The 24,849-nt window shown below is 40.3% G+C and overlaps 2 protein-coding genes across 2 annotated transcripts in view; one reads left to right on the top strand and one right to left on the bottom strand.

The window, feature by feature from the left end:
* The window catches only part of LOC107560786 (importin-13-like), a 24,643-nt gene extending 7,577 nt beyond the window's left edge, over nt 1-17,066 (top strand). The window contains exons 2-21 of the mRNA XM_016245052.1: nt 2,327-2,452; nt 2,544-3,160; nt 4,642-4,782; nt 4,944-5,085; nt 5,204-5,370; nt 6,418-6,538; nt 6,635-6,782; nt 7,285-7,466; nt 7,562-7,588; nt 9,216-9,350; nt 9,756-9,896; nt 10,012-10,092; nt 10,165-10,302; nt 10,402-10,498; nt 11,042-11,094; nt 13,464-13,530; nt 13,612-13,670; nt 14,846-14,935; nt 16,484-16,665; nt 16,752-17,066. Coding sequence (XP_016100538.1) covers nt 2,327-2,452; nt 2,544-3,160; nt 4,642-4,782; nt 4,944-5,085; nt 5,204-5,370; nt 6,418-6,538; nt 6,635-6,782; nt 7,285-7,466; nt 7,562-7,588; nt 9,216-9,350; nt 9,756-9,896; nt 10,012-10,092; nt 10,165-10,302; nt 10,402-10,498; nt 11,042-11,094; nt 13,464-13,530; nt 13,612-13,670; nt 14,846-14,935; nt 16,484-16,665; nt 16,752-16,848 — 2,811 coding nt within the window. The 3' untranslated portion in view covers nt 16,849-17,066. The remainder of the gene's footprint in view (nt 1-2,326; nt 2,453-2,543; nt 3,161-4,641; nt 4,783-4,943; nt 5,086-5,203; nt 5,371-6,417; nt 6,539-6,634; nt 6,783-7,284; nt 7,467-7,561; nt 7,589-9,215; nt 9,351-9,755; nt 9,897-10,011; nt 10,093-10,164; nt 10,303-10,401; nt 10,499-11,041; nt 11,095-13,463; nt 13,531-13,611; nt 13,671-14,845; nt 14,936-16,483; nt 16,666-16,751) is intronic.
* Nucleotides 17,067-18,164: 1,098 nt separating this feature from the next.
* Nucleotides 18,165-24,849, bottom strand: part of LOC107560766 (fizzy-related protein homolog) — a 13,942-nt gene continuing 7,257 nt past the window's right edge. Inside the window, 4 exon segments of the mRNA XM_016245026.1 lie at nt 18,165-18,368; nt 18,458-18,550; nt 23,169-23,273; nt 23,350-23,583. Coding sequence (XP_016100512.1) covers nt 18,327-18,368; nt 18,458-18,550; nt 23,169-23,273; nt 23,350-23,583 — 474 coding nt within the window. The 3' untranslated portion in view covers nt 18,165-18,326.

Consider the following 24,849-nt stretch of genomic DNA (forward strand, 5'->3'; position numbering starts at 1 on the left):
GCTAAGGGGGGTAATATCAATATGTACATTATACAAACAAAATTTCAATCATTCCTTATTATTACAATTTTTTATGTTTTTGAAATAAGTCTCTTGTGCTCACCAGGACAGCATTTATTTGATAACAAAATGCAGTAAAAACTGTAATATATTATTGCAGTTTAAAGGTGACATATCATGAAAATCTGACTTTTCCAGGTTTTAAGTGCTATAATCAGGTCCCCCGTACATCTACCAACCAAGGAAACGTGAAAAAGATTAACCCAGTCACTTTGCTTTGGTAAGCCTTTTTCTGCAAGCGTCTGAAAAAACGAGCACGTCTAATTTCACTCCCCTAGTGACGTTGCAAAGGCTTTTGATTTCACAGGTGACAATGGTGTACCAGCTCTAATGCCATGGCGAAAGTTTGAGCAAAACATGCTAACTGTTAACTGCTAACAGCCTTTGGCTGCACAGACGAGCACAGAATACTATTTATGGCGCTTTTCCACTGCATGGTACGGCACCGTACGGCTCGGTACGGTTCACTTTTGGGGGGTTTTCCAATGGGTACAGTACCTGGTACCTGGTAGTTTTTTTAGTACCACCTCGGTTGAGGGACCAAGTGAACCGTACCATTACCAAAACGTGACGTGTAAACTCTGCTGATCACGGATTGGCCGGAGAGAATCGTCACTACCTGCGTCACTGAACTTGCAACATGAGACACAACAGAACCGCTAGATTTAAATCAGCACAGCCAGCGAAGGATCGAACGCAACTGTTTTGAACGAGCGCACCTTTTTTTAACAACCAAAAAGTGGCTGTTTCATTGTCTGTTGAAGAAGTACAGACGTTTCTCTTGTTGATAGCAGAGAATTGGATCCAGCGAGAGCTTGATGGGGCGACGCGGAATGAAAAAGTTTTTCAGGAGTCGCGGCAGTATAGGCGGCGCAACTAACGACATGTGAATAATCCCGCCCACTCTAAAGCTATACTAAACTGCAGTGGAAACGCAAACCGAGGCGAGCCGTGCCGAGCCGAGTCGTACCACGCAGTGAAAAAGTGCCATTAGAGTCCCAGCCTCAGAGGAGACAAGAGAGCAGTGGATTTATTGATTTATTTACTGTATACTGCTGCTGCCACACAGATCTAAAATAAACATGCAATTTATTTCCCAGCTGTTTACCTTCACAGACATAACTTACTGTTTTTGTAACTCATGTGTGTTTTTAACTTAAACTTGTTTGTTAATGAGAACTTAGTTTAGTACTCACATGCTGTGACAGCCGCTTTCTGTGTGTGTGCTTCAGATGTGTGCACTCAGAAAACCTTATATCAGAAGTTTAAACTAATCTGGTTTAAAACACATGGTTTCAGTGTGATAAACATGATAATCAGATCCAAAACAGATGTTTTTTAGCAGGTACGAGCTGTAAAGGCACAGCTCTATTCTGGAAAAGGGTGCAGGGAGCAGCAGCTAATTTGCAATTAAAGAGACAGGCACAAAAAACAGCGTGTTTCTGCTTCCACTCAAAATAGGCATTTTCAAAATGATATAATAAATGATCTGTGGGGTATTTTGAGCTGAAACTTCACAGGACCCAAGCCTATAAGGCCGGGATGTCCAAATGATAGAACCTGGCAAAGGAGGACAGCGAGGCCCAGCCGGCCGCCACACAAATGTCTGCTATGGACACACCACTAGACTATACCCAAGAGGAGGCTACATCTCTTGTGGAGTGTGCTCTTACTCCTATGGGGCATTGTAGGCCCAGGGAGGAGTCAGCCTCTATCAGCTGCGAAGGTATGTCAACGGCAAGCGGCTTCAAGTTTCGTAGATCAGCGAGGAGATGATTGTCGTCGCTGAAGGAGAATTAATCTGAGGATTCTATGTCAGAATGCCCGCTTATATAGTCAGATGGCTTCGTGACCATAGGCTCGTGCAGTTCCGCTACCTCATCATTGAAGTGGTCAACCAATCAACCAATGGCTGTGCAGTTACACTGCATTATTAAAAGGGCTTCAGTTATCGGAGAAAATGAGTTTTTCCCATAAGCGTCTAGTGACGCAGTACGAGTGAAGTATCGATAGGGACCAGCTTTGCCATCACCAGGCAAATTTCAGCTTTGCCATCACAGGAAAAATTATATTTTAAAATAATTTAATATATTAATATTTAACATATTAATATTTAATATTTAATATAATTAAAACTGTTCTTTTAAATTAAGTATTACTGTTTTTTGTTGGTGAGCATAAGAGACTTCTTTCTTAATGATTTCAACCTTTTGACAAGTAGTGTAACTATAATAGGAACCATCTTTGGTCTCTTAATGTTCTGTAGGCTCTTCAGCAGCTTTACTATGACCCTGATATGGACAAGAAGAATGTGGCCCAAAAGTGGCTCACACAAGCCCAAGCATCACCACAAGCCTGGCATTTCTGCTGGGCTTTGCTCCAGCCAGACAAAGTAAGCAGTGGGTTTGACTACACCACACTTTAAAATGTATGAATTTCATTGCATTACATTCATAGTTCTTATTAATTTGGTTTCACATTAGGTTCCTGAGATCCAGTTCTTTGGGGCAAGCACATTGCATGCTAAAATCTCCCGCCACTGGTCTGACCTCCCGTCCGGTCAGTTAGACTCGCTCCGCTCACAGCTCATCGCTCAGGTCGGCCAGTTTGCATCAGGGCCTAAGATGGTGCTGACGAGACTCTGTGTCGCTCTGGCCTCTTTGGTCCTTCACGTCCTACCCGAAACGTGGCCGACGGCAGTACCAGACCTTCTGTGTGCCTTCCAAACTGGAGAGGGTGTGACGGAGGCTGACGGTCAAGCCCGATGCCTCGCACTTCTAGAGCTCCTCACCGTTCTGCCCGAGGAGCTTCAAAGCAGCAGGATCCCGGCCTCTCGGCGTTCCCAGCTGAGAAGCGCTCTGGCTGTGGACTGGAGCTTGGTCTGCTCCCTGTTCCAGCAGTTACTACAGCGGCTGGACGCACCCTGTCCGGTCAGAGAGCGGGTGCTGAGATGTGTGTCCTCCTGGCTCACGCTGGGCATCGCTTTAAAAGACAGCGAGAGGTTGCTGGAGAGCTGCTTTGCTCTGCTGAAGGAGTCTGAGCTGTTTGACACAGCTGTAGAGACCATCGTCAGCATCATCTCACAGCCTGACTGTCAGAGGTGAGATACGACACAGCAGTATGTACTGTTAAAATAAGCACTAGTTCCTGTCGTATATTAATAGTCTGTTTCCCTGAGCATCACATTATTTCCTTTCTCTTGCCAGATCAATGTTTAAATTTAAGATGTATGTATTTGAATTGCATAGGAAATTTCCATCCATTTGGATTACACAGTTTTAACATAAACTAACTTATATAAATATGAGGTATATTTGTCAGTAATACATAAATGAAACATGTAAGGAACAGGCAAGATTTCTAACAAACTGAATGTGTTTTAAATACAAAGTAAGCAGGTTTAAATATAGGTTTATGTCACCAAAAACTCCAATTTGTTTAAATCTCATACATTTTAACTAACTGATTATTGCTTGTTTAACAACTTGTCATATTTTAACCAAGTTCATATTTTTTAACTGAATAAATTTAGTTGTTTTCACAATGGATTCACAATAAATTTGCAGATTTAAGCAATTTGAATAAATGCATTTTGAATATGATTCTTTAAATAAAATAAAAAAAGACAATAATAATAAACGATACCATGATTTTTTGAGTGCAGAAATCTTACCTGTCTTATTTATGTATGACTGACAAATATGCATCACATTTTGTCATGTTTATTAATTTATGTTAAAACTATTTAAATGGATTGAAATTTAATATGTAATTCAAATACATAAATCTTAAATTTAGGCCTAAATATAATGAGTGTATTATCTGTCAGACAGACAGAAAGTGTTTGTGAATTGTACAAAAAGATCATAACCTAAAAATCGTAAAATCTAAATGAACTTATTTTATTTAGAAATATTATTTAATATCTCTGAATTAACCTAAATATATTCATTCATGAGTTAAATCAGGTAGAAATGGCTCTTTAAGGAAACAATTGCAGGTTACCACTGTTTATAGTGTTTGTTTAATGTATAGGGGAATTTTTGCAGTAAAATTGATAGATAACTGAACAACATTTGAACGTATTCTGATAAAATGTGCATAGAGTTTGATGCATATTTTGATGCCATAGTGTTGTTCAAATGCCAAAACTGATAAGGTCATAATTATTTTCATATTAAGGAAAAATAGCAGACATTATAAATCTACACCTGTATACTACTTTATTACATAATAAAGAAAATTAAATTGAAGCACAGTAAAAAGCAGTCTGATGATATTTAGCATGAAAGATTAATATTCCTTTCGAAATGTGCCATAAAACAAATGATTCAAACAACATTCCTGCAGTTCGTGTATGTTTTTTCAAGAAATTAACTAATTTTATGCACAGACAAAACAATATTGTGCATCCAATATTGGCTGATAATTGTGGGGGGGGGAGTATGATAGCTGATAAAATTTTCCCTAATTACAAGTAATTGTCAATTGATTATCATTCAAGCAAATTTCAAAACCTTGGTGCACAGAAGGTTGTGTAAGAAATACTCATTTTGATAGTCTGCGTTTGTGCGTGTGGAGGTTTGCAGACAGTCTGCTGAAGGTTGTTCCTCAGGTGCTGGGTCTTCAGGAGCAGCTAAAGAAAGCAGTGCAGGATGGAGATATGGAGACATCTCATGGAATCTGTCGCATTGCTGTAGCTCTGGGAGAAACGCACTGCAGGTTGGACATTATGACTTATATGCATCATTAATCTCCCATTAATAACAGTCTATGTGACCTCGTATGGCCTGGGTCTATAAGAAGGCCAGTTCATCATCTGACTGCCCTTGTCTGTTTGGTGAAACCTTTTTCCCTCTCTCTGTCCCTCTCAAACTCCCCAGGACTCTTCTGGAGCAGGTGGATCGCTGGCAGGGCCTTCAGGCTCTTGTGAGCATGATTATGTCCTGCACAGGAACACCTGGACACTATCCTGTGGATGAGACGTCCAGCTCGCTCACGCTCACATTCTGGTACACCCTACAGGTACAAGTCCACCCCGAAAAATCACTCAAGTTGGATGGCAACTGGTGTTGCGTTGACTCAACTGGAGCAGATATGATGTTTTGAGTGCCGGTGGTATTGAATTGGCTGTTTGTTTCAGGACGATATAACGTCATTGGATGCTGAGCGGCAGACGCTCTATCTACAGATCTACAGACCTGTGTACTTCCAGCTGGTGGATGTTCTGCTGCAGAAGGCCAGTTTCCCCAGAGATGAGGACTACGCAACGTGGTCCGCAGATGACAAAGAGCAGTTCAGGACCTACAGGTTCAACTAGATTTTTAAGAACAGTTCAAAATGCAAAATTGTTTATTCACTTTTTGAATTTTTTTTAAGGGATACTCTCATCAAATGTAGGAAAGATATAAATAGGGTCAATAATCAACAAGTGCAAATAATGACATCACAGATTACAATTGGGTAAAGGAATATTCTTAAAAATTAATTTCCATGTGTCACAGTTTTTTTCTTTAAAAATATATATAAAAACAAAAATAGTGAGGTGCTTACAATGGAAGAGAATGGACCCAATTCATAAAATGCAGTGACAAGACATGAACACGATACATGTTTATATACTTTTAGTGTAAAAATAATTTACTAACCTTTTATTTAAACAGTTCTACAGCTCAAATAATGCACAAGTTTTAACAGAAGAATTCATGTAAGTCATTGTATAAAATGATATGCTTCACATTTCCGCTTTTAAATTCTCCTTAAATTGGCCCCATTTACTTCCATTTTAAGTGCCCAAACTATATAGACTTTAAAATATATTCTGTAGGTTTAGTTAATTCTAATCCCTAATACGTTTTTTAAACATCTAATATATAATATCTAAACTATCTATTAATTTTTAAGATTTAAAATTTAAGAATGAAAATTGATTTGACCCCATAAAGTATATCTTGTAATATATTTTGGCATTTGAGGGTTTAAACTAAATACGGTATATTTTCAATTTGAAAAATATATTTATTTTCTTCAGCCATGCTGTTTACAGTATCTTTATAGCATATAACTGAAATGTATTTGGGAAAATGTATTTAGTATATTTAAGAAATCAGTGCATCTTTTTTACAATGTGTGGTATGTTTGTAGGTCCAATATATGGAAAATGGTCTGAGATGAAGTATACAACAAAGTTTAATACACCAATACTTATTGGTGCCCTGAAAAACAGCATTAATATTACAAGGCAGGCTGCTTAAAAAGACTTCTAAAAAGTGTTTATTTCTTTGAGATCCATTCAGTCTTCATTTATTTTTCATTTGTATCATAATACAATAATAAGCCAGTTTAATTGGATTTCAGGGTTGACATCTCCGATACTCTGATGTATGTGTATGAGCTGCTGGGCCCAGAGCTCCTCAGAAACCTGTATGATAAACTCGGCACACTGCTGACGGACACAACACACCCCTCCTCATGGCAAGTCAGTGCTAATGTTGCACTGTCTTATTAATACAGTGTATATGTCATGTCTTATATTGAACAATATCTCTGTGTCATCTCCCTCTCTCCCGTGGAGGATATAGAGGCTCTGCTGTTTGGGTTTCAGTCCATTGCCGAGACAGTAGATGTCAGTTACTCAGACGTCATTCCAGGACTGATCGGTCTGATTCCTCTCATCACAGCAAACAATGTTCAGCTGGCTGAGACCATCATGTTCACCATAGGTACAGTCATTCATTTGTAAGCATAACTCAGTGCATTCTACAAATCAGGGTTTCTGCGGGACTTAAAAAGTCTCAATTTGCCCTCCACAAATTAAGGCAATAAAAAAGGTCTTAAATTGGAGCAGAAAGTCTTAAATTCATTAAAGGGGACATCGGATGCCCATTTTCCTCAAGCTGGTATGATTCTTTAGGGTCATCCTGAAATATCTGTAACATACTTTGGTTAAAATTCCTCAATGGCCGAGTAAAAAACACCCTTTTACCTTTTCAAAAACAGCTCTGTTCACAGTGACCTGTTTCGGTGCATGTCTCTTTAAATGATAATACATACTATCAGACTCTGATGCAGGATGACAAAATAACCTTATAAAATTCATACACTATACGTTTAAGTGTATAGTGCATCATTTGGGACACGACTACTGATACAATAGATGCTGTGATTCAGTTGTTTTCATGGTGAAGTTGAATTCTTATTGACTGCTGTTATGATTTCTTGTAGGCTCTTTGGCCGAGTGGTTGGCCGATCATTCGCTCATGTTGGCGAGTGTCCTGCCTGTGGTCTTGCATGGTCTGTCCAACCCGGAACGGTCCGTGGCTTGTGTTTCTGCTCTGAAGAGAATCTGTCGAGAATGTCGACATGACCTCCACCTTCACGCCAGTGACATCATGGCCGTCTCACAGGTTAAAAAAAACATTTAGCCTAGAAGTGCTACAGTTGTAGCAAACCAATGTCAGTGAGTAATGTACAAAGCTCACTGTGGTCTTTTTGGTCTCAGGCAGTGCTTGTCAAAGACATCCATAAAGTAAGTCCAATCCATTTGTGTTTGATTAGTGTTGGTAACACTGTAACTGTAACCTTACACTAGTAAAAATAAAAAACAGGATTACACTGTATAATGCCTAACCCCCTCTAAGCTTTTAAAAAAAGAGTCACACCTTGGCTATTCATGGACATTTTTGACCGTGGAGACAGTAAGAGTGTTGATGTAAAACTAATTTCCTTGATCTAGTAACAGAAAAATTATGTACTTCTTTTGGGATTTTAGGTCATTTAGCTATATAAAATTTCTCTATTTTCACCATCGTTTGTTTAAAAGTATAGTTTAAGCAGAAATGAAACTTCAGTCATCATTTACTCACCCTCAAGTTGTTCCAAATCTGTAAAACTTTCTTTCTTCTGTTGAGTACAAAATAAGATATTCTGAATAATGTTGGTAACCAAACAGTTGACGGTAGCCACTGACTTCCATAGTATGGAAAAAATATGCAATGGAAGTCAATGTCTTGAATATCTTCTTTTGTGTTCAACAGAAGAAAGAGACTCATACAGGTTTGAAACTACTTGAGGGTGAGTAAATGAGGACAGAATTTTTTGGGTGAACTATCCCTTTAAACATATAATCAAACTTATGGAACTTCACTGTAGTAAAATCTACACTTTTATACAATGACTCTAAGTAAATTGAGAATGTATCATGTATTTGAGCAATGCTGGGACAAAATCATGTTATGACAATAATGGCCAATATACAGTATGTTATAGAAATGATTTTGACATTATCCAGCTATCATTTGTCTTTTTTTGAAGTGTTATTTTTTCAGTAATGCTTACCCAGTGGGCAAATTATGTTGAACAGACATCAAAATTGACATCAAAATTGACATCAAAAACAGGTCAAATATGAAAATCAAACTGACGTCAAAAACTTGACATGACATTGATTTGGTGTAAATTGAATGTCAAAAATATCGGCCATCATATACATTAAAACAATGTCAGTGTGGGATTAACTTCCTATTTTCACCCAATTACCACTAGAATAAATTGCCTTCCAAACTGAATTTAAAATGATGTTACGGCATCTCTATCAAGACTAATATTTGACGTCAAATTGATATCAAGCTGCCTGCTGGGTACAGACTCTCTCTCTCAGACTCTCTCACTCTCTCTGTCCGTGTAAGATTGTGTGTGTGTGTGTTTTGCACTATGGATGTTTAATATTCTCACCCCTTCATTTCTATGTGTGTGTGTGTGTGTGAGTGTGTGTTTGTTCAACATTGTGACTGATATGTAGATTTTATTTAACACATTTAAAAAAAAATTCTCATTGAATTTTGACAGAGAACAGCCAAGATGTGAGATTTTTTTATAAGCACCTAGATTATTCTAACAAAGTTTTTGTTGTTGTTGATTGTTGTTGTTGTTAAGATTGCATATCTAAAAAAAATTCCTAGATTGGGGAAACCATTTTTTTTTATTACGTCATTCAGAAATGACTGAAAATCTTATAAGCGTAAACAGATCATTAATTCAATTTGAAATTTTGATTATATATTTTTCATCTGTATTTATATGAATGGCCCGGACATGAAGCTGATCGTGCTTAAGAGTCATTTCACAGTGGGATTGACTGTAAGTCTTCTGTACAGAGTCCTCAGTGTATGTGGATAATGCAGGCGCTGGGGTTCCTGCTCTCAGCCCTGCCCAGTGACGAGATTCTGGGGAAGCTGCTCTCCCTGGTCACCCCTCACATCCAGCAGCTAGAGAAACTAGCCAATGAGCCGGTGAGGAGCAAGAAAATTGATTTGTATAGCACACAATAAATATAGTTCCAAAGAAGTTTTTTTGTTTTGTTAAATCCTTATGTCATTCCAAACTTGAATTCAGTGGAGCACGGAAGAGGATATTTTGAAAAATGTCAAAATATAAAAACAATAGTGTCCAGTGTTGTTTTGGATCCCACTGACTTTTCATTGTATAAAAAACAGTTAAAACATTCTTTCAAATATTTTGTGTTCTACAGAAGAAAAAAGTCATACAGGTTTGGAATGACATGAGGGTGAGTAAATTACAACAGACTTTTCATTTTTGGCTGAACTGTTCTTTTAAGTTTGTCTACCTCATAACTTTATAAAGCAGCAGTTTCGATTTTACTCAGCATTTTTACTCTCTTTTACCCTTCGATGCAGCCCAGCTCTGCTAATAAGCTTCCTATAGTCCACATCCTCGGCCTGCTGGCCAATCTCTTCTCCACATTTGACCTAAACAAGCAAAGCGAAAGATTGGAGGTCATGAGGCCTGTCCAAACACAGCCACACAACGACCACCCGGTATGACAGCCCATCGAGACTCAAACTCCAATCAGCTATTGTTCATTAGAATGCACGTTTGAATCAAACAGACCCATAAAATGAACACCCAACAGCTGTTCTGGGCATTTCTCAGGTGGTGGTTGTCCTGCAGCAGGCCTTCCCTCTGATCCAGACCATTCTCAACAAGTGGCTGAATGAACCGGAGGTGGTCGAGGTCAGTGTTTGTGAACGTGTGTGTGTTAGCGTGAGTATATGAAAGATTCACTTTTCTCTCACCTCATCTCAGGCGGTGTGTGCTGCCTTTGAGAAATCACTGAAGACCCTTCTCCATGACTTTGCACCACTGGTGACTCAGCTCTGTGAGCTCATTGGTCAGATGTTCGGCGCTTACCCACAAGCCTCGGCTTTAGACCTCACACGACAAGTAATGACACAGTCTACTTTACATAATACAGTTATTTGCTTGATGATAGATCAAGCATCATAAATATAATTTGTTTTTTCTTTTCATGTTTCCCTCTAGTTAGTTCACATTTTTGGCTGTGAGAAGGATCTCTTTTCTCCAATCACTGCTCTGTTGGAGCTGATTACCAACATCACCATATCCATTTTTCAGCTCGGTAAGAGATTATGATGAGTCACTATCAATATATTAACAATGAGTTCTATCAAGGTCTGAATTTAAAGTGATTAATCAATTCAAATTCTTAGAAAAAGTAAATTAAAGGGATATTTATCTCCAGACGAAAAATAATTTTCATTGATTTTCATTTCATATCGTTCTAAACCTGAATGACCAGCTTGTTTTTGTTCTTGTTTTTTTTTGAGAGGGGGGGTATTTTTAGGTGAACTGTCCCTTTAATGGTATATCAAGTAACGTTTTCCACTATTAAAAGTTTTACCCCTAAAGAAATGAATAGTAAATATGACAAATATTACTAAGCACATGACTGGCCTAGAAAAAGCACGGTGGCTGCTATGTTGAGATCACGTGACCAGCATTATATTACCAATACTATTCACTTTATCTCAGTAATCAGACGCTTTTGTTGGCTAGTGAAATAAATAAAAAATACTCTCAACATGCACGATTTTACAATAATTGTTATGACATTAATGTATGAATTTACAGTCATTCTTACCATAGGAAAATGTTGTTGTAGGCTCCAGAGATCATCCAGATGTGGTGGAGTCATTTATGCAGCTTCACACTCAGGTCTGTTGTTTATTTTTGCCATAGTCTGCAGACTTTAGATGCTAATCTACATATATTTACATACAGTAGATTACATATTTTAGATCAATTTTCATTGTTAAAAAATTACCACTTCTAATTTTTTTACCATGTAAATGTCATGACCTCATGGACTTTGTTTTCCTTTTTGCACCGTTTACCTTCATTGTGTTAATTGTGTCATTTGGTTCAGGTGTGTCTTGTTAATCTTCCTTGTTTGTTCGTGTATTTAAGTTCCTTTGTGTTCAGTTTTAGTGGGCCGGTCTTGAGTCGTTAATGTTTGCATGTATGCTACCTGTATGTTGGGTTACCCTTTTTGGATTACCCTTGTTGGATTAAAGACTTTTGATATAACTTTCTTCATCTTCGTGCACTCATTATCACAACGTAGCCATGACAAAAGATGGGACCCAAGAAAGAAAGTAGCAGCATGTCTTTCTTGTGTTTTATTTTTCAGTTTGTAAGTGTTTTTGTTTTTTGTTTATTTTTTCCCATCATGGACCATTTCACTGCTATCACCCTGCTCTGCCTTGAGCAGGGAGATCGCTTCCTCGAGGAACACCTGGAAGTATTCCTCTGTCTTATTGATCAGACCATCTTCCCGGACGAGTGCCTGTGCGCGTTCCTGCACGCCGGACTGAACACCGCCACATGTGCACCATTGTCCATGGAGGGTCCTCGAGGGAGCTTTTATGACAATGTGGAGTGGGTGCTGGTTTCCTGTGAATCAGCCTTTACCGTCAGAGCAGCTGACGACAACACCAGCCCCACTGCCAGCCAGTCACCACCCCGCTGCACGGAGCGTCTGCTCTAGCCCACCGCAGATGGTGAGTCAGAGCCCACTGCGACGGGAGAGTCATCGTGAAAAGAAGCAACTAAGCCTGACATTGCCCTGGAGCCTGAGCCAATTACCATGTCTGACCAGGTGTATGAGCCAGCAATACCACACGTGCCGAAGGGAGTTCACGTGGAATACGAGGGGATAGATGCAATCCCTGCTCACCCTCCCACCACTGAGAGTGATTGTTTGTTGGACATGGACTGTGTTTTTCAGTTTGGAGAGGTAGAGACATTGTTTCCCCTAAGGCTACCTGACTCTCTTCATCTGTCTTGTCACTGGTCCCGCCCAGCCTCCCTCTCCCACCTCCTCTCCAAATTGCCCTAAGAGGCTTTTTATTTTTAATTGGATTTTGTGCATTTCTTCATTCTCCTCAGTCATCAGCCACTACTGTTGTCCAGTTGTCTTCGTCCCCGTCAGTTCTTCTGTAATCTCCTCTCAGTGGTGGGGCTCTATCTCGGGCCAGCTGGGAGTCTCCGTCTCCTGGACCTGAGGAGCCCGTGGCTCGGCCACCGGCCTTGGATGGCTCCGCTCCACCTTGCCCAGCCGTCATGACTCTTGCGCCTGTGCTCCTCCCACCCTCGAGTCCGGCATGGACCATTGTCCGTTTGACCTCGGCGGGCTCCCTTGGTCAGTCTGCTCCATCTGGGTCGGACGTAGTGACGTCTCCACTGCAGACTTGCGGGCCGTCCGCTTCTCTCCGGCCCTCCATCCCTTTGACTCCGGCAAACTCCACCCTCCCTCAGGCTCTGCCTCTTTCGCCCTCTGGATCCCCACCTACATTTCGAGCGATCGTCGCTACGGCTCTATCATGGCCGCCTGGATCCTTGGCATCGCTCCACCTCCTCGTCTCTCTGTCTGCGCCGTGGGCTCCACCGCCATCTCCTTCGGTCGCCCTCATGTTGACGTGTGTTCTTGTCATGCCTTGGCTCCTCCCTCCATCGACGCCACCATGGAGCACCATCCTGGCTGTGGCCTGGGCACCTGCCATCATGCCTCTGCTCAAGGCTACTCCCTGGCCCTTACCTCCATCTCCACCTTGGACTCTGTTTGTTGTCCTCCTCCAGAACCTCCACCAGTTTTCTCCGCTGGCCGCCTGCCCTTCGCCATCCCTCTGCCGTTGTCCTGACCCTCCTCTCTCTGCGGCTTCCGGGAGGCTGGGGGGGGCGATCTGTCACGACTTAATGGGCTTTGTTTTCCTTTTTGCACCGTTTACCTTCATTGTGTTAATTGTGTCATTTGGTTCAGGTGTGTCTTGTTGATCTTCCTTGTTTGGTCGTGTATTTGAGTTCCTATGTGTTCAGTTTTAGTGGTCCAGTCTTGAGTAGTTAATGTCTGCATGTATGCTACCTGTATGTTGGATTGCCCTTTTTTGGATTACCCTTGTTGGATTAAAGACTTTTGATATAACCTTCTTCATCTTCGTGCACTTATTATCACAGCGTAGCCATGACAGTAAAGAGGTTTCCCATGATGTTTTTTTTTTTGCTAATATTTTCTCTGATGTCTGCAGGTATTGAGAAGAAAGTCTGACCTTTATCTTTCAGACCGTCTTGACATCAAAGCTGTTTTCTACTGTGGTAAGCATTGCATCAGCAAGTGTATTCACAGCCACAAAATTCATTTATTGATCTATTAATTAACTGTCTATGTCTATGTAGGAATCTTGTCATTCAAATTTCCTGAAACTCCAACACTGAAAGCAACTTGTCTGCTATTCGTAAGTACAACACTGAACATGTACCAAGAAGCAGTTCATCTTCATAGACAGCTGCAATTGTACACACATAGCGCAAATACTACAGCTTGTACTGGAACACTTTCTGTACCATTAAAGGTGTCATGAACTGAGAAATCTAAATTCACTTGATCTTTTGACATATAAAAGGTCATTGTACTATAAAAACATCCTGCAAGTTTCAGAATTCAAAACTTTCTAGTTAGTCTAAAAACAGCTTATATTGAAGCCAATCTGCCAAAACGACAAAGGTTGTGGAATGTGCCACTTTATGACGTAATAGAGCGGGGTAAACACCGCCTCCGCAGAAGAAGATCAACGTCTGCTTCTACATGACTGCCTGTTTAGCCCCACCCACCGATTCACGCACATAGTGGGTAAATAACGAGAGAGGCAAATGCAGATCTACGCAGAAACCAAACGATAAAGATGCTCCGAAGACAACAAGATACTGTACAGTGCCAAGCTGTGGAAAAACACAGTCTTTGCATTGTCTTCCTTCTGATAAAAAAATTAGGAAAGAGTGGATGAAGTTTATTTTTAATGAAGGTCCAAACCGCGTCAGTAAGAACTTGGTCCTTTTGTTCACTACATTTCACCACGGATTCCTTTACAAACAAGGCACAATTCAACGCAGGATTTTCAGAAAGATTGAAACTAAAAGATGATGCTGTGCCAAATATATTGGACCCGACAGTAATGTCGCACCACAAAAAGTGTGTTACTATTTTTATTATGTGGTCACTATTGCTTTGTCTGATATTACAGATTGTTTGATATGTACTGAGTATTTATGCGTTTTTAACCTAAATCACAGCAGCATCCATCTGGGAAGGATGTAGGCTGTCAAACATAGACAACTGTTCGCCAATCATAGCAGTGGGCGTTTACTTCCGAGTCGACAATCCGCCACACCTAATCAAACAGAGCGTTCCGATGAGGGCAGTCAAAACAGGACAGAAAATAGCCTATTACTTCTAAATTATAGATATTATATCGATATAACGTTATTGATAACATTATAAGTGGACCTCAGAGAAGAGTACAAAATAATAAAAAAGGCAGTTCATGATCCCTTTACTTGTAATATGTCACCCTGTACATACAAGTAGAGTATATAGTACTCAAGACAGAGCTCTCTTGATGCTCCTGCACAGACGGAGCTGATCTCTCATTGTGAGGATATTCCTGTTGTGAGGGAGGTGCTACAGGAGGATGGCAAGCTGCTCCTTCAGACCCTACTAGAGGTCAGATATTTATGCATGTATATTGTTTCCATCAGCAAGTCAATCTTATAAAAATCTGTGGTTTCAGACATACTCTGTGTGCATTAGTGTTTGCCATTTCTTAGTCACTCTTTCTTCAAGTTACATTGTTACACCAGTAGGTGGCAACAGGTGACTTTTATCATTGAATAATTTATTCAACTGATTCATTCAAACACTCATTCCATTCATACAAACATTCACTCAAGCAGTTCGTTCAAAAACACCTATTCAATTAAATTCCATTTGTTAATATTTGTACTATGATGGCCTTTGATTATATTGATCAAGGTAGTAGATTCAGGAGTAAATTAAGTGATGGTTTTTATGAGTGAATCATAGAATAATTCACTCCATAGATTATATAGATATATATATATATAGGTAGACGCCCTATTAGTGGCTGTTTTTATGGGCCGCTATACATAAGCCGTCCACCATATTGGAAAGTTCAAAGCCGATTCTTGAACACTCTAGCAAATTGTCAATGTCTGCAACCCTAGTTATACACGTGTATGAATATCTATAGCTGCAATAGACTTCAACGGATGATTTTGCTAAACTAACACTTTAGCTAACACGACATTGAAAAGGTACTATAATTTAAAACCTGTAATATTGAGTTAATACATGTTAAAAACACAAACCAACACATTCTTATCTGTGAAAATGTTTCCAATTTCTTCATGAATTTAAATTTCAACAATTTTTACAACCAGTGTCTCTGCAGTGTTGTGGCATCTTGAAACTCATTGATTTTTATTGTGAGTGACAACACATTGACTGTTCCAAGATGACAGACGCGTCGACATGTCTGGAGAAGTCGTGTGTGGCATCTACCTATACATATCGATGATTCACTCAACCATTTTATTTCAGCAAACTGAATCATTCAGAATGAAAACAAGTTTTTTTTCTGAGTTAATCATTGTATCACTGACTCAAACAATTCATTCAAAAACAGATTCATTCAGGAGCAAATTATCTGACTCTATATGAGTGAGTAATTGAATCATTCATTTAACCTATTTTTTCAGTCACACTGATTCTCTTTAGTATGAAAACAAGTGACTATATTTAGGAGTGAGTCACTGAATCATTCACTTAGCTAATTTGTTAAAAACAGATTCATGCAGCAATTAATTAAGTGGCTTGTTATTAGTGAGTCATTGAATCATTCACTGATTTGTTCAAAATACTGATGAATTAAGGAATGAAACACGACTATACAAAAAAATGTCTAAAATGTAATTTACTCAATATTAACTTGTTTATTGAACTGTTTTATACAAGCAATATCAAACTAACCAACCTGAAATATAGAAATTCAGTCCATTCTTTTATAAAATCACACATGTATTTCAGCACAGTGTTTAATTTTGTAATTTTAATTGCATGTAAAATTACTGATGGAAGTGTTTTGGAAAAATTTACCTCATATGGAAATGTTAAATAGGGTTATGTAGGCATAAAATACTGTAAATATATTATATATTTAGCATGTAATGACCAATTTCATTGTGAATGCAGGCCATTGGGGGTCAGTGTCCAGGCAGTCTGGCAGAGCACTTTGCCGAAGTCTTGTTTTCAGTAAGTCGTAACTGTCCCAGCATGCTGTCTCTGTGGCTTAGAGAAGCTCTTCTGCCCCCTGGCTTCCCCAGCTCACATCTCACCACTGAGCACAAAGAACACTTCTGCCAGCAGATCCTCAGGTAGAACCATGACTTTAACATTAACACCAGAACAGGCACTCTGCACTTTATAAGCATTTGTTTCGTCTTTTCAACTGTTCACACAGGGAACAAGTGAGTAAGCGACAGATGAAGGACATCGTGAAAGAGTTTGCTTTGTTGAGTCGAGGACTACAAGGTACTGAGTATGCAGCAAGCTACTAAACACACTCTCTATGCAAGATCCAGAATGGATTCTGAGTTACAAATTGCTTTACTGTTGTGGGGTCAAAAGATACAGTGCTATCAACGTGTTATGATTGAAAAAGCAATCTGAATGATTGAAATAATAGATATGACTTAGATTTTTGTAATCCTATCACATCTTCTGTAAACAACACTGATTTCACCACACACAAAAAAAACATTTTTTTGCCTATTAAAACGATCAAAACATCCTTAAAACGAGATGCATTTACTCATGACTTTTTTTTTCAGAGAATATATCTCTATTTTTGTTTTAGGATAAACCTTGCTAAATGTTAAGTTTGGGTTATACAAGGTTATGCAAGTCTTATACATTTATATTTATCTTATACATTTTTACGAATGGTGGTTTTTCGTTTCGTGTGCGTTTTTTTTTTTTCTCAGTGAAACTTTAAACTTTTCAATGCATCTCATATTTAAAATACAAAAAGTTTGAATTTGGTAATATTTTTTAAGACTTTTTGTTTTTGAAAGAAGTCTTTTATGCTCACCAAGTCTGCATTTATTTGATCAAAATACAGTAAAACATCAAATATTCAAATGTAAATAGCCGCTTACTTTTTTTAAATATATATATATATATATATATATATATATATTTTAAAATGTAATTTATTCCTGTGATCAAAGCTGAATTTTCAGCATCATTACTCCAGTCTTCAGTGTCACATGATCCTTCAGAAATCATTCTAATATGCAGATTTGCTGCTCAAGTATTATCAATTTCTTATTATTATCAGTTGTTATTATCAACTGTTGAAAACAGTTGTGCTGCTTCATATTTTTGTGTAATAGTAAACAGAAAGTTTGAAAGAACAGCAATTTTTTAAAAATAGAAATCTTTTGTAACATAATAAAATATTTACTGTCACATTTGATCAATTTAATGCATCCTTGATGAATAAAACTATTAATTTATTTAAAAACAACTCACCCCAAACTTTTGTAGGGAAGTGTACAAGACATACAGTAAATACATAATTTTGTCTGTTTGTCATAAAAAGTGACAGGATTAGTGTTGTGTATTTATTTCTTACAGATATCATGATCTGTTTTGATACACATATAAAATATTGAAATGTTCATAACAAGCCATTTCATTTTAACCTCATGACTAAAAGTCATGATGATGACAATATAGGTCATATAGGTTAATTTCTCTATTAATACTTCTACTTATACAATAGCACATCTGTTTGGACTTCCACAATGTACAATAATAAGAAGAACGGACTGAATCTTAACATAAACAACAAGCCCTCACTGGCATTTTACGGGATAAAACCGAAATCTGCTGAGTAAAAAAGTGAGAATGAAGGAAGTGCTGTGGTCTCTCTCTGTCGGAGGGTCTAGAGTTGATGCAAGGACACAGAACAGAGTGAGTTCAAGGCTTTCATTCGTTCACGTGATTGGATGGATTGCTCTCCGGCTGTGAATTACCGTATCCTGGTGAAGAGGTTCAACACTGATTTGGATTCCTGGAGACAGAAGACAAAAACAAATGTGAAACAGGTAACAGTAAGATGCAGGACAAGCTGCACGTCTAAATGTAAGACTTCAGCCTGACCTTGGTGCAGCGTGTTTTGCTGAAGACATTCCAGAACCTCAGCGTCTCGTCTCCTGCTCCCGTTACGATGGCCTCGCCATCTGGAGACACTGCCTGTACACAACCAGAAGCATCCTCAACATGCACTCACTTCTCATGTGTGTCTGAACTAGCACAGGATCACATTATTAAATTACACATCGATGATTTGATTACTATTTGTCTTCACCGGTCATTTGTACTTAATTGAAAATCAGATCCAGAGCCAACCGTGCCTTATGGATAATATGGCAGTTTACACCGTCCACAGTGTCTCTCTGTACTACTCTGAGCTATACAGTGAGCTTACCTATTGGTACACTTGGAAAATGTTCAGTGTTATTCACTTTGATAAAACATAAATCTAAGTACATAATGACAAAAAAGATTAAATATTTGTATTTTTATTGGGCATACAGAATGTACTGATGGCAATGTGTTCATGAAGCTTCAAAACATTTATGAATCCTTTGTTTTAAATCAGAGTTTTGGAGCTTGTATCAAACTTGGCATGCCATGTGATTTTGAGAAAACAAGGATTCATACCGTCATACTGTTCCCTTTCAAATGGTCTCTCCCGTTATGCGTAAACTCCTGTTTACTCTGAATACTGATGCCTGATTTGATCACGTTCATGTAGCTACATGAACCAATGGCACTTCAACATGCAAAGTTGGTGGAGCCGACTGCTATATAAGTCGGGTTTAGAGTGCCATTCCATCAGAATTTTTCAACTTCAGCGCAAATATCATCTCTTCACTAGACTCTGAAGCAAGAAGCTCGAAGCTTGCTACACGCTGTGGAAGAACCCCCGGCAGCAGAAAGACCTCCTCTTCAGCACCTTCTCTCTTGTGGCTATCCGGCAATCACAAAGAGTAAATTTTCTAGAGCAAATTTCCTCTGTGTTGTTGCAAATGCTGCGCTGCTTATGTGGCTCATGCAGGGCACCCCTGCATGCTTCAGACTAGCACAGTAAGTGTGCTGCGCCCACGCTGAGGCTGCGCTCACTGAGACAGACTGCTCTCACTACGAGAGCATATGTCTCGCTCTGCTTCGCTCGCGGATCGCCTTCTTCAATGAAGGCGGCCCCACCCCTCCTGCTCTCCCGGTTTCTCTCTTCTCAGCTAGCTTGGAGGAAGAAACAGTGGAGTCACGGGGCTGAGCAACCGGGCTTGAGTGATCTCACGCCGGCACAGGTCCCGCGTGCTCACTCTCCCCGCAGCACTTTGATCCGCCAGTGTGTTTTACACATGAAGATCTGCACTTCTCGTCTACAACGAGCAGTTTGATCTTTTTAGGTGGATCAGAGGAGAATGCTGGCAACGATGATTTCATTTCGCTGACAGCTTCAGGTTCGAGTGCACCACTTGCCTGGGCCATGCCCACGCTGATGATGCACTCACTGAGACAGACTGCTCTCACTGCGAGAGCATGAGTCTCGCCCTGCTTTGCTCGCAGATCACCTTCTCCAATGAAGTAACAGTGTGTTTTGCACATGAGGATCAGTGCCCTCTTTTTAGGTGGATCAGAGGAGAATGCTGTCACTGATGATTCCATATCACTGACAGCTTCAGATTTGGAGGATTGGGTGTGCTCCGGAGAGGATCCTGACACACTTCTCCCCAATGTGTTATTATGGGCTGGTGGAGAGCGAACTGATTCTCATCCTCTCTAGGCTGTGGAGAATCTCGGCTTAGAATGGTTGGCCCCGGAAGAGCCTGCCTGCAGCCGCTTAGAAGTGCAAACTCTGCTTGCAAAAGGAGCGAACAGCGAGTCAGGCTTTTACAGCCGCTACTTCCTTGTTCCCAAGAAAAATGGTGGGCCCAGCCATCTGAACCACGTGCTTATATAAATGCCTGTTCAAGATCCTGACTTTGAAGCAGATCCTCGCGCAGTTATGCCCCTGGGACTGTTTTTTTATTACATTCACATCCAGAAAGCCCCTCATCACAGATCGCTCTTGAGATTCATGTTGGTGGGGTTGGCTTATCAATATACTATCCTACCATTCGGACTGTCAGACTGCCATTCGGACCGCTGCATCAAGGCTATGGCCCCTCGCCTATTTCAATCAGGCGTCCCGTTGGGACTGACCTCCACATGGAAGGTGGTCACGACAGATGCCTCCAACTCAGGTTGAGGAGCTCTGTAAAAGGCATTACCTGCCTCGAGATGATGGCGGTTTTTCTAGCCCTAAAGTCTTTCCTGCCAGCCTTAACGGGGCACCACGTCCTGGTACGTTTGGACAACATGACGGTGGTAGCCTTTATAAAGCACCAAGGCGTCCTCACGTCACGCTGCCTTCAGGCTGATGATACATGGGGCAACGTTTTGAGCAATTTTGCTGGGCAACTTTTTTTGAGCAATGTTGCTTGGGCACTTTCCCTTTGAGAATGGGTAACACATTTTTATCTGGATACTTTAGATAGGTTGTGGGCCCTGTGTATCACCTCGTTGCCCATTGATGGCAACATTAGCCAAAGTTGCCCGGCAACATTGCTCAAAAAGTTGCCCCGTGTATCATCAGCCTCACAGGTTGGCTTGACGCCTCATTTTATGGGCACAGTGCAACCTTCTCTCACTGAGAGCAGTTCACGTGCTGGGCAGACTGAACATGCTGTCCAGGGGCAACGTAGCTCCAGGAGAATGGAGACTACATCCCCAAATGGTTCAGACGATCTGGTCTGTCTTCGGGAGGCAGAGGTGAACCTCTTTGCCTCAGAAGACAAATTTCACTGCCAAATTTACTCCTCGAAGCGAGATGCCCTGGCCCAGGATTGGCCCAGCACTCGCTTGTATGCCTCCCCCCTGCTAGATAAGAGGCGCACCCCTTCTATGCTCAAAGTTTATGTGGCAGCCATCATGGCGAATCATGCTCTCGTGGCTGGCCAGTCAGTCGGCAGAAACAACCTTGTCGTTAAGTTTCTGAGGGGAGCTCGGAGACCGAATCCGCCTCATCCTCATGCTGTGCTGACCTGGGACTTATCTATAGTCCTCAGGGTTCTACGAGCCCCTCCCTTCGAGCTGCTCCAGTCAGCTGACTTGCAGCCCGTCGCTTAAGACCACCCTCCTTTTGGCTTAGCATTGATCAAGCAGGTGGGTGATCTACAAGCACTGTCGGTCAGTGCTTTGTGTCTTGAGTTTGGGCCTAACAACTGTAGGGTCATCCTCAAACCAGGACACAGCTGTGTGCCTAAAGTGCTCTACACAGAGCACAAATCATTACCCTTTTAGCTCTTCCCAATTTAGTGGATGAGCAGGGTCCCAATCCACTCTGCCTGGTTCGGGCTCTTAAGAGTGTATGTTGAGTGCTCTGGCCCCGTTTCAGCACTCAGAGCAGCTCTTTGTGTGTTTCGGAGGCTGCTCTAAGGGGCTTCTGGTTACATAGCAGAGACTATCTTGCTGGATAGTGAATGCTATAGCCCTGGCTTATGCCACAGTGTGTTTACAGAAGTGAGGGCCCACTGTACCAGTGGAATGGCCTCCTCCTGGACTTGGTCCAGTGGGATTTCCATCGACGATATCTGTGCGGCTGCCGGCTGGTCATCGCCGTCCACCATCACCAGGTTTTATAACTTGGACGTCCCTGTCCTTCAGGCACAGATTTTGCCAGCTTAAGTTTACCTAATCCCCTCCTAAGTGAAGAAGGTTTTGTTATGTAGTCCTCAGCCTAGTGGCTTGGGTCTCATAATTAGCTCATTCTTGCAGGAGCCCTCAGTACGGGTGCTCCGGGACTGGGCTTCGTTCTGCACTTGCTTATAGCACGGCTTTTGGATGCGTTCCCCATAGTGTTTAACGCAACGGGAGAGACCGTTTGAAAGGGAATACTAACGGATACTAACGGGAACGAGCGTTGCATAAGCTGCCATGCTATAAGGCTACACGTGAGTTTCTGATGAAATGGCACTCAGAGCCAACTTATATAGCAGTTGGCTCCACCCGTTTTGGCGGGTTGAAGTGCCATTGGTTCGTGCAGCTACACTAATGTGATCAAATCAGGCTTAAGTATTCAGAGTAAACAGGAGTTTACCCATAGCATTTAATGCAACGCTCGTTCCCTTCTCATAATTTTTCAAACATAGCCTTTTTTAAATTAATTAATTAATTAAATGTGTGCTTTGGTGTGCCCAAGTGTATCAATTATATGAACTTCTTATATCATTTGGTTCTTTGGTGTCCTTTTGGAGTCTCCAAGTGTCCTTTTTTGAAGACATCTAAATTTATCTTATCTGAAGAAAATACAGTTTTGTAAGAATCACCCTTCAATATTTTGCTTTACTTTGCTGGATATAGGATATATGCTGAACAATGACAAAATAAACGTGTTAAATAAGATAAATGGTATATGCTTAATTTCATGATAAGTGTGCGATTAATCACACAAAAAGTGTGAATAATCCGATTAAAAAAATGTATCTATTGACAGCCCTAGTTAAAATATTTTTTCTTTCAAAAAAACAGTATGTTTATGCCAAAATACTTAATATGGTTTTCTTTTCAAGAATTTCATTCTTTTAATGTATTTTTTTCTTCATTATGATATCATGACAGTTGCCTTATGCAAATATCAAAATTTATTTGAATTCAGAAACTATCAACAAGCTCATCATAACAATATGTTCAAGTCATTTTTTGTATGAACTGCATCTCTACAGTATTTTTGGAAAAATACTAGATCCAATAACACACTTACCAAGTAAAGGACTCGGTATGAATGTCCTGTGAGCTTGGCCACCTGGGTGAGTGATGGGTATTTCCACACCAGGATCTGGTTCTGGGAGTAGCCGTGTGTGCTGACCTAGTGGGCATCAATGGTGAAAGCCAGTATGGGAAAAAGCATTTGATTTGACTGTGATTGTAGATGCTTGTCTTACCAGCTCGTTGGCGTGTTTGGACCAGGCCAGGTTGCAGACCTGTGAGCCGGTGTCAGTACTCTGTAATGCCTGTCCGGTCAGAGTGTTCCAGAAGCGAAGGCAGCGGTCAGCTGTTCCTCCTCCGGAGGCCAGCAGGCCGTGCTGGTGAGGAGACCAGGCGATGGCCTTCACGGCGGCCAGGTGATCGCTGTACTGCTGCACGGGGAGCAGACTGGAGCTGTTCCACACCAGTAACTAACAACAGTAGAAAAACACACAGTTTTGTCATGCTTTTTAGACCAAATTTAATTTTTTATTTGTTTTGCACTCATGCTGGAAAAAAAACATTTGGTCTTAATTGGCGTTCTTATCAACAAATATGAAATCAGTACTCTAAAATGGTCCGTGTTCGTTCCTTCAATTTATTTTTTTATATAATATTGAAAGCAGAAAAAAAAATGCCTTGATATAGAGTTGCAATAAACACTTTAAAAATCTGTACAACTATAACAGCGGATGACTATTATTCTGTTACAAGGAACTGAACAACTGATGACAGCACGGATTGAACTCTAGTTGACCAATCAGCGGGAAGTTGAGTTTCATGCTCGCCCACATGTGGAAATCGAATATTCAAGCTGCATTTTCTACACCTAAACCTAAAAATAAAAATCCAAGCCAAATTTTGGCAGTTTACACCATCCACAGTGTCTCTCTGAACTATTCTGAGTTATATAGTGAGCTGTCCTATTGGTACACTTGGGAAATGTTAACTGGTATTGGATTTGATAAAACATAAAAGTGTTTACAATAAGAAAAAAAAATGGACTGGTGTTGTGTGGATTACTTGTGGATTATTGTGATGTTTTTATCAGCTGTTTGGACTCTCATTCTGACGGCACCCATTCACTGCAGAGGATCCCTGTCAAAAGGCACTCTCTTTGTGTGGATGGTGTACTGAGAGACAGAAGAAAAACAAGAGTCTAATACAATATAACAACATGTGAGAAAAAGAGCAGAAAACATGTACGTTTCTCCAGTGAGCTTTTTACGTGACAGTGAATCTCACATGGATCTGTCATGTAAATGTTACAGTGTGTTGAGTGGGCTCACCCTGAAGAGGCTGTGTGTGTCCTGCATGAGGATGGTGTGTCGACGGTCATCCGTGTGAGGATCAGGCACGGTTTCGATTCCTGCTCCCAACAGCTCATTCCTTAGCAGTGCAGCATACGCCACAGCGTCTGCAAAACAGATTTTGTTACATTTTATATTTTAATATTTATATTAATTTTGCTTTAGTGTGCCAATAGGAAATACTAATTTCATTCCATCTGCAAACACCCAAATGGCAAACACATATATTATTTTCTTTATATAGAAAGAAATGAAAAAAATTTTTTTTCCAGCAAACTTTTGAATCTATCATCTACCTATATCTATCTATCTATGTATAAAGATAGATAGATAGATAGATAGATAGATAGATAGATAGATAGATAGATAGATAGATAGAAAGATAGA

This window comes from Sinocyclocheilus grahami, unplaced genomic scaffold (assembly GCF_001515645.1).
Source record: "Sinocyclocheilus grahami isolate Dianchi unplaced genomic scaffold, SAMN03320097.WGS_v1.1 scaffold742.1, whole genome shotgun sequence".
Taxonomy (NCBI): Eukaryota; Metazoa; Chordata; class Actinopteri; order Cypriniformes; family Cyprinidae; genus Sinocyclocheilus; species Sinocyclocheilus grahami.